A 10,328-nucleotide genomic window follows, 5' to 3' on the forward strand; every position below is an offset into this window, starting at 1 on the left:
AGGTGAGGGGAGGAAGCAGTCTTTAATTACATCTGGTACTCATGAATTCCTTTTGGAGTCTCTTTCCAGATCTGTTCCCCCATCAGCCTCCCATGGAGCAACAGAAATTCCAGATGGTTCCCTCCATATGCCAGTGCTCATTCTCTTAAGTAGGATAGATTGGTCATTGACAAAATAGGATAAAGTAGTCTTGGCCAAGTCAAGACAAGGTGAAAAGCAGTGGGCCACAGTTAACTTAGAGGTGCTCTACCATTCATATTTTTAAGTGGGTTGTATAAGTAACTTTCGGAGTGATTTTTCTGAAATGTCTTGAGTAATTTCATGGAAAAAATGCTACTTCTAGAGAATGTGGCACATTGATTCTAACATTCTACACCCGGTACAAAGAGAAATCCTCTAAAACAGTGGTTCTCAACCTTGGCTGCACATTAGAATCACCTGGGAATCTTTTTAAAATCCTGATTTCTGGGCCTCATCCTCCAGAAATTCTGTTTCTTTGTTATGGGGTGGGGCCACAACATTAGTAACAAAGAAACAGAAGTTCCGGAGGATGAGGCCCAGAAATCAGGATTTTAAAAAGATTCCCAGGTGATTCTAATGTGCAGTCTAGGTTGAGAACCACTGCTCTAAAACCTCCATTATAGCTGAGGGTTGGCCAATGTGAATTCGCAGCTGATCTCTCTGGAGAGTGCATTAGGATTCATTATTTTGCTATTTACAATGATAGGTATAATCCGTGTTACAGTGATAAAAGGAGAATTCCTTTATAAAAAAATTTAGGGCATATGTTTATTTTTTATTACTCTAGCAGAATCTTGCTACAAGAAGCACATTGATAGACTTGCTAGGATAGGAATGAAGATAGGATCAAACTCCACATAATGAAAAAGTATATTATTATTTCAAGTATATTGTATTGTACTTATTTGTTTGTCTTCATTTGATGATGGGAAACGTGTTACTCATCTTTGAATTCCCACTACTCAAGAAGATATGGCACAGGATGGAAAGAAAGGAGGAAAAATGAAAAGGTGAATAGGCAGATTTAGGGAATGGCAAAGGGAAGCTGGCACTGAAGGAAACAAGAGCATTGCCTCTACTCTTCTCTTCATTCTATTATTTTCCTCTGATGGTTATTGGGCTTTACATGTAGTGGGTTTGTGCCCTGGAACATGTGTTCTTTGCTGTTGTTTTTGAGCACTTACTTTATGATAGATATTGTTCAAGGTGCTGAGCAAGTAAAAGTGAGACTGGAAGCTATGGTCTCTGTTCTCATAGCACTTATAATAGTTAGGCTATCTGTGATTTGTGAGAAATTGCCTGTATATTTGGAGTGGGTAAGGCAATTAAATCAAAATATATCCTAAGGGAGTATGTGATAAAGACCAAAGGGAAATTTTAAATTCCATGTAATTGTCATAATTTAACTGAAAAGTATATTCAAAAGAGGGCTAATATCATGCTTTTATGTGTCTATGAGTACTATGTAGATGAGAGAAAACATTTTTTGAAGCAATTTAATTGTTTTGTACAATTAGGCTCAACAGCCAAACATTGTTAGAATAGGCCATAGGTTGAAAGACATAAAAGCCATTTGTATAGAACTCAGAGGTGCTTGGATGAAATAATTTATCTTGCTTTTAAAGTCATAGTAAAGTCATGAACCCCAAAATGTACGCTAAACCTGGAACATTCTCTATATTTTTCACTCTTTTTTTGCATATTTTAAAGTATCAGAGATTAAATTGAAATATATATATATAATTTTTTTCCCCATCTGTTTAGCCTGATTATTCATTTTGTATTAGTTGCTAATAAACTCTGGAATTTGAAGGTGTGTAGGGAACTAAACTCAACAGACTTTGGCAACATTCACTTAACATCTTTATCTTTGATGTCACAATAAAAACTAGGGGTTTAAAAAATAGATGGTTTCTTCACTTAAGAAAGTGACAGTGGGAGAGAAAGACATAATTACACCGAGACCAACCCAGTGATACTTGCCTCCTTACATACAATAATATGTATACAGTTATAATAATGTATTTTAGTGCTCTATTATGGAAATTTACAGGGTTATCATTGGAGAGTGAAAGAGAGAGAGATTCCCACGGGGGAGTGGTGAATCCGATGGTGGAATTGGGAATGGCTTGCTAGCAGAGCTAAACCTTAGGTTGATTCTGACAGATGAGTGGGTGGTGCTGATGTTGTTGGATCGTGACCATACCTTGAGAACTACTGTTCTGTCCAACAAGGGAAAAGAGAGAGCACATACAAGATAACTTATGCAACAGGCCTAGAGACACCACACTTCAATTCTGCCTCCATTTTATTGACTACAATTCAGTCACATGGCTTCATCAAACTGCAAAGGAAACTGGAAAAGGTGGTCTGACCCAGGAGAAGGGAAGTGGTTGGTTTACAATCGTACAGACACTGCCACAGGAAGGCGTGGTTGTCTTACAGCTAGGAAAGTAGTCAGGACTAGAAAAGACAACTCATGAGAGGCTAACCTGGGGGGCAGATCCTTAAGCATAGCAGTGTGCATTGTTTCCTGAAATAAAACATGAGGTTATGTTAAAAAATTTCTTTAAAAGTTACATGTGTCACTGATTATGGTACTTGAAATTTAAGCAGAAATATTTATTTGATATATTTAATTTGTGCCAAATTACTGCTAAGCCTCAGAAAGTAACACAATACTTTGGAACACATAAAATATTTTCTGTTTTAGTAAAAATTCTATGATTCTTTCTTCTGAAGTTGGAAGGAAACTCTTTGTGAAAGAGAAAATGAAGAATAATGATTTTAAGTGTCCCGTGAGCTCTACAGGCATGCCAAGCTAATAGACAATAGTACAAATAATAAAAATATTCACATGTATTGAGCATGTAGCAGACACTTTGCTTAGGTAGTGGGAATTGGGCAATGTGAATGGCTAATTAGTATTGTATAAGCAGTTCAGATCATTTAACCCTCACAAATCCCTATGAATAAAGCAAGTAGTTATTATCCCCATTTCAAGGAGTAGATAACTGAGGTCAAGAGAGGTAAAGTTGTTGGTCCACATAGCCAATAAGTAGCAGAACTAGGATTCACATCCTAATATTCTGACTTCAGAGGCCAAGGTCATATCTGTGATTTTCTCTATCTCTCTGAACTAGAGCCAAAGTTAAGGGACAGGGGGAAAGTATAGGGACCTTATCTGTACATTTGCCCTAAAGTAGGCTTGGCCTAGCTCTTTGGGACCTAAGCAATGCCCTGTGGTCGTAACACTTGGTTTTTTAACCAATGGCAGACTTTATTAGTCATGCCTTCTTTTTTCCCTCCTGCCTCTTTATGAAGGCCTGATGTTTAAAACACTGTTTGTTCCTTCAGGTGCTGTACCTGTCCTGGAAGAGGTAGTAACTTAAGCAGCTCCCAAATTTCCAGAACTGCAGAGCAAGTCACTGGAGAAGAGAAGGCAATTCTTGTTTTGGTTACATGTCTGAACAATTTCTTTTCCTCCTGCAGACAGGACTGTCCTTGTGGATACAGACCTTCCATTCCTCAAAGGCCTCTATGTGGTGGGGACTTTAGAGTTCCCTGTGGACAGAAGCAACGTTCTGAGTGTGGCCTGCATGGTCATTGCAGGAGGGGAACTGAAAGTCGGTGAGTAAAGGGCACAAGGATTGGGAGCATAGTGGAAATTAAGTCCTGTGAGAAAGGCCTTGGGAAATGATGGCATCATCCAGCCGGTTGCTTAATGGAGTTTGGAGGGGGACTAAGGCGAGGACCAAGTTCAACAACAAAGCTTTTCTTTGGCAAGATCTTGACACAGACAGGTAACTTTTATTGGTCATTCTCTCATGTCCACCCACTGACATCAGGATGTGTTTCTGGTCCCAGAGTCCTCCTCCAGGCCACAGATCCATTCTCCCTTTAGTTCTTTGTAGGAGAATTTACCTGTAACTCACTTTTTCAGAAGATCTCATAGGATGGATTTGTTATCCTTCGCTCAACTCACAGTAAAATTTCAATTGCTAGCCTAGCGCAGATCCTGGGGAAAACGGACTTGAAACAAAGCTTATGTGCTGATGCTTTACTGGGGCAACTGGCACTGGAGTGGGAGTAAAGGGAAAAGAATGAAGGAGAAAAGAGGGGACATCAAACACAAGTTGGCCACAGCTTCTCAAGGAAACATGACTATTTGCTTGGCTGTGTGATATGCCTTAAGAGAAGCCTCTGTGGAATCCGCACATCTCGGAACAACTGGGAAGAAAGCTGGGGAGAAGGCATATCTGGTCCATCTGACAACCAATGAACTCCTGTCTTTCTTTGCTATGTTTGTGGCTCCCCATGCAGCCAGTGGAGAGCCCAGACACTCAGTGGGTGCTGGGAAGCTCCTTTAGCTGGGAAGTGAGGCATGCTACTGAGAATGAGGGGCAGGCAGGATGGAATGGATCGGGGGTAGTGTATGAACCAGGACGGATACATTGGCTTTCTTCAAAAAAACAAACAAAAAACATGAGCTGCTACAGGTAGACTGTATGCTTGGAATTGTTGTAGGCAATAAGAGTACAGAAGTGAAAAGACATGTGCTCTGGCCCCAAAGGAACTACTTTTGAACTTGGTGGGGAATTCTACTTTGCTCTCCAACAGATTAAAAGAGAATTCCCAGAAACAATAATACCTTGCCCCAGAGAAATAAATCTCTGATGGTGAGGAAGTATTTAGATATGTTGTTTGGGAACATCCAGATTTTAAAATTTCTGGCGGGAGAGCATTCTAGACCTAACTACCAAACCTTAATTACTCTAAGAGTATTCTTGAAAAATTGTGGTCAAGCCTCTTCTGGTGACATAAATAAAGAAAGAAAGAAAGAAAGAAAGAAAGAAAGAAAGAAAGAAAGAAAGAAAGAAAGAAAGAAAAAAGAAATAAAAATCAAAACCTTTTGAGAAAACCTGCTCCCACTTTTTAAAATCCCATTAGAATTATTTTCCTACTATTAAGCCAAATTCTGTCTTCCTCTAATTTCTGTTGGTTCAAGTTCTTACTTGATCCCTATAAGATGAGTATCAAATTCCCTTCCCTTCGATAGTCCTTTTTTCACATTTTCTTGCATCTTCTGTTTTTCAGGTTATGCAGTTTCTATTACTTTAACCACGGCTAAATAATAGTTACTCTAATCATTATTATTATTTATAGTGTTTTAAAATAATTTTTATGTTTTTCAGTCTATTGTACAATACTGGAAAATACAGAAGAGCAATAGAAAATTATATAAAAGAAATCAAGTATTCACTCATATTCCCAAATATAAAGATAATCACAGTAAACATTTTGTAGTCTTGTCTTGAATTTTTCCTACATGTGCACAAATACATGCACACACACACACACACACACACACACACACACACTTTAACAGGTATACAGTTTGTTAATATTTTTGATCCTTTGTTATCACTGTGAAAATTTTCCCAACTTGTTCTATTTCTAAGGCATATTTTTAAAATTTGTTGGGGTAAGTTTGGTTAATAACATTATATAAATTTCAGGTGTACACTTTTATAATACAATTTTATAATTCAATTGTATACTCTATCATGTGCTTGCCACCTGAAATCAAATCTCCTGTGTCACCTTGGATTTGACCCCCTTTGTCCTTTTCATCCTCCCCAATCCCCTTTTCCCTCTGCTAAACACCATTATGTTGTTTATATCTATGAGTCTGGGTTTTTATTTGTTTATTTTGTTTATTCAGTTATTGCTTTTTGTTTTATATCCCAAAATCATATGGTTTTTGTCCTTTCCCATCTGACTTATTTCACTTAGCATAACACACTCAAGATTCATCCATGTTGTTGAAAATAGCAATATATTTTGTTGTGTGGCTGAGTAGTATTTCAATATATATGTATCACATCTTCTTTATCCAATCATCCAGTGGAGGACACTTGTGTTGTTTCTATGTCTTGACTATTGTAAATGATGCACCAATGAACATAGGAGATTTGATGTTCACATTTTAAGTGTAGGGAGATTGAATGTGTTATAAGAAAAAGGAATTGAGCTGAAAGACAGATTTATATGTGACCATTCACTTATTATACACTGGCCAGTCACACAGCAAATTATCAGAAGCCAAATTTCTTCACATAATGTATAAGACCAAGAAGCTTCATGGGCCATCACTATTCTATAAATCCTACAATCCAGACATTCCCATTCCCTACTATTTCCTGGAGGCATAATGCTCATCCACAAATATATGCCTTTTCAGATCTATCCCTTTATCTTTAAAACTCTCCAGTTTGGAAGTGGTGACACTTCCAATTCTGTTTTTACCAGTTTGTCTCCACTACTTCACTGAGACATCTCTTGAAAGCTAGGTTCACGACTTCTATTTCTGTGCATTCAACCTCTCCCATGGCACCAGCCTCATGGTAGGCAGTGAACAAACAGATGATGAATGAAAGAATGGACACACAAGTGAAATACTTTAAGCTCATCTTAAGTGTTTCATCAAACTAATGAGATAACCACTGAACAAAGAATGATATTGAATTTGGCATTTGCGACACAGCTGCAGCCCTCTAAGCAAAGCTTTGATCTTAAACCTCCCTTCTAATGCTAGCATTATTATTATACTCTACTAAAAGTCAATTGATACCTTTTACCAGGACCAGCTGCCTTAGAAGCAGGACCACCAAGAAATATAATTCCACAATGTTGGGACTTAGATCAAAATGCATCAGAGAGTAGACATACTCTGGCAGTGTTTCTTACCAATGTCCACATCTATTAAGTTCACTTACTAACTAGTGTTATTATCTATTTCATGTTGGGATTTCTTTGGGGTGTGGTAGAATTGGACAGATGGGTTGAAAGTCTTCCTTCAGGCATAATACACATAGGATTGAGCAGATGGGTTCCCATAATCAAACTTTAGGCCTGACAAAGCAGGGAGAAAAAGAATACAGCATTGTCTAGTAATGGATAAAAATATAGTCGGGAATGGACAAGTTTAAAAATAAGATTTTATATATACAAATCAACACTGGACAGTGGCACAGTGGCACTTCTCTTCAAAAGTACAGATTTTCAGGCAACAGGTTTTGTTACAATGATAAATAACTTCAAAAATGAAAAAAAAGACTAATCATAGCAATGGAAAGTGTGAACTTGAAATAAATTTTCTAGTAACAAAAACAAGGCTCAGTTTTATTTAATATTTCTATCAGTTACCTGGATATGGATATTATAAAATATTAAACAAATGAGCAAATGGTATTAATCTAGGAGGAAAAGATTAGAATCCAAAAGGATTCCACAATAAGGGTAAGATAGATGAAATAATAACATATAGAGATAAGTAAAAAATATTGTACTTACAGAACAGAGAACCCAGAAATTGACCCAAGCCATTATGCTCAATAAATATTTGACAGAGGAGGCAAGAGCATACAATGGAGTCAAGACAGTCTCTTCAATAAATGGTGTTGGGAAAATTGGACAGATACATGCAAAAAAATTAAACTAGACCACCAACTTATACCATACACAAAAATAAATTCAAAATGGATAAAAGACTTAAACGTAAGACGGGAAACCATAAAAATATTAGAAGAAGCCACAGGGAGCAAAATATCAGACATATCTCATAGCAATATGTCTACTGAAACATCTCCTGAGCAAAATATCATACATATCTCATAGCAATATGTCTACTGAAACATCTCCTAGGACAATAGAAATGAAGGAGAAAATAAACAAGTGGGACTACATAAAAATAAAAAGCTTCTGCACAGAAAAACAAACCATCAACAAAATAACAAGAAAGTCCACTGCAGGGAGAACATATTTGCCAATGTGACATCTGCTAAGGGTTTAATCTCCAAAATTTATAGGGAACTCATACAACTTAACAAAAGGAAGATAAACAATCCAATCAAAACATGGGCAAAGAACCTAAATAGACACTTCTTGAAAGTGGACATACAGAAGGACAAGAGACATATGAAAAAAATGCTCAAAGTCACTAATCATCCGAGAGATGTAAATCAAAACAACAATGAGGTACCATCTCACACCTGTCAGAATGGTTATCATCAACAAACGACAAGTGCTGGCGAGGATGTGGAGAAAAAGGAACCCTCATAAATTGCTGGTGAGAATGCAGACTGGTGCAGCCACTGTGCAAAACAGTATGGAGTTTCCTCAAAAAATTAAAAATGGAACTCCCATTTGACCCAGTGATCCCACTTCTAGGAATATATCCCAAGATCAGAAACACCAATCAGAAAGGATATATGCACCCCTATGTTTATAGCAGCACAATTTACAATAGCAAAGATTTGGAAACAGCCTAAGTGCTCATCAGCAGATGAGTGGATTAAAAAACAGTGGTACATCTACACAATGGAATACTATGCTGCTGTAAAAATGAAGGATCTCCTAACATTTGCAACAGCATGGATGGACCTTGAGAGTGTTATGCTAAGAGAAATAAGTCAGAGAAAGATAAAATATCACATGATCTCACTCATTTGTGGAATATAATGAACAACATCAATTGATGAACAAAAACAGATCCAGAGACAGAGAAGCATAGATCAGATGCTCAAACCTCAGAGTGAAGGTAGAGGAGGGTGGGGGTAAGGGGGAGAGGTCAACCAAGGGACTTGTATGCATGCATATAAGCCTAACCAATGGACACAGACACCAGGCAGGGAGAGGGGCCACTGGGGGGATTAGGACACATATGTTTAATCAATAAAGAAAAAAAAACACACAAACATCTGTGAGGAAGGAATTATAGCGTTAATATATAAATGACTACAGTGTTTTTGCTCCTGTATGAAATGAACAAAATGAGGGTAAAAACATATTGGAAAACTTGGTGATCTTGTACAAATCCCAAGTATTTTCAATTTTTAATCTGTCTAGGAGAGAAAAACACATAAAAATGCCTGACTCAAATCCTGTACAATAGATATTGATTTATGATTAAATGTTTGTATTTCTTTGTTCATGAATAGTTGTCTGAACTCATCTTTTTCATTAGTGTCTCTTAGATAAGCCATTATTTTTATGCTTTAACATATGTTCCTTGCTATCTTTGATATCAATAATATTAACATGTTACTGATCCAAATGTTCAGCTTGGGGAGTGTTTTAATCTCATACTTTTAAAATTGCAAATAGGAAATTCTCTTGTGATAGCTTGTAGGAGGATTTCAGAGAACTATAATCACTAATAATTAATTTGTGTCTTTAGAGCTAAATAGAACCCTCCTTGATCCCTAAGCAAGCAATGCCTGCCCCACAAATCAATGTCCCTGAGGACTCATCAGCTCCAGTGTTCGTGTGGCCTGTTACAACCAGGTCACCTGGTGTGCTGCCCAGTCCCTTGATAATTAGCTAGGAACTGGGTTTTTATCCTAAAACTTGTCACATATTGTTTTGCAGAACCAATGATGGGTATTTGTCAGTCTGTCTGGCATTTGCAGCTAGGAGCCTAAGGTCATCATTAGCACATGACTTTGATTGTCAGGAAATGAAGTACTAGGTGTATGGAAGTTTCTTTCATTGCTTCCATGATTGGGACTTTCTCAATCTTAAAGAAGAGGAAAAATCCATACACAGTTTATTGCCTTCCAAACTGACAATTCTGTAAAACTTATTGGGTGATTAAGTAATAAGGAGACAAACCAGAGAAAAGTGTAGATTAAAACATAACCTCCAGCCTAAAGCCACAATACCCAGTAGTCAGACTTATTGAGTAGCCAGAGAGAATCTTGTATCTTGTGGTTATGTTTGTTTAAAAATAATATATTAAGTAAAAAAAACAAAAAAATATGTCTTTCAAGTTTAACAACAATTAGAAAATACCCACATATTTAGTGTGTAAATACAAGTGTACCTAGATATTTGCAAAATAAATGGCTTATAAATAGCTAATGTGTGTCATTAGTTAACAAATCAGTTTCTGTTTGCACTGACAGTTCTCCAATCAAATCACTAGTTAGCTGAAAAAATCAAATATTGACATCAAAGGGATGTGACTTTTAAATATTGTACTTCTTTAATAATAAATGAAAACGTGTAAAAGCTTTGTTTTTACAGGTTCACTAAACACTGAATTCCATTTCTGTGAGTCTCTAAGAAGACTGGTATCTAATAGTCAAGTAATACATATTTTAAAAATAAAATTAAGCATATAAATATCTGTTTATTTTCCCAAGGATATTAGTTCTCTAACAGACATATTATCCATCTCTCTCTCTCTCTCTCTCTCTCTCTCTCTCTCTCTCTATATATATATATATATATACTAGAGGCCC

General features: G+C 36.8%; 1 protein-coding gene across 1 annotated transcript in view; it reads left to right on the forward strand.

Moving 5' to 3' along the window:
- Positions 1-10,328, forward strand: part of PKHD1 (polycystic kidney and hepatic disease 1 (autosomal recessive)) — a 438,226-nt gene that overhangs the window by 279,804 nt on the left and 148,094 nt on the right. The window contains exon 52 of the mRNA XM_014532447.1: positions 3,514-3,651. Within this exon, the coding sequence (XP_014387933.1) occupies positions 3,514-3,651 (138 nt within the window). The remainder of the gene's footprint in view (positions 1-3,513; positions 3,652-10,328) is intronic.

This window comes from Myotis brandtii, unplaced genomic scaffold (assembly GCF_000412655.1).
Source record: "Myotis brandtii unplaced genomic scaffold, ASM41265v1 scaffold893, whole genome shotgun sequence".
NCBI lineage: Eukaryota > Metazoa > Chordata > Mammalia > Chiroptera > Vespertilionidae > Myotis > Myotis brandtii.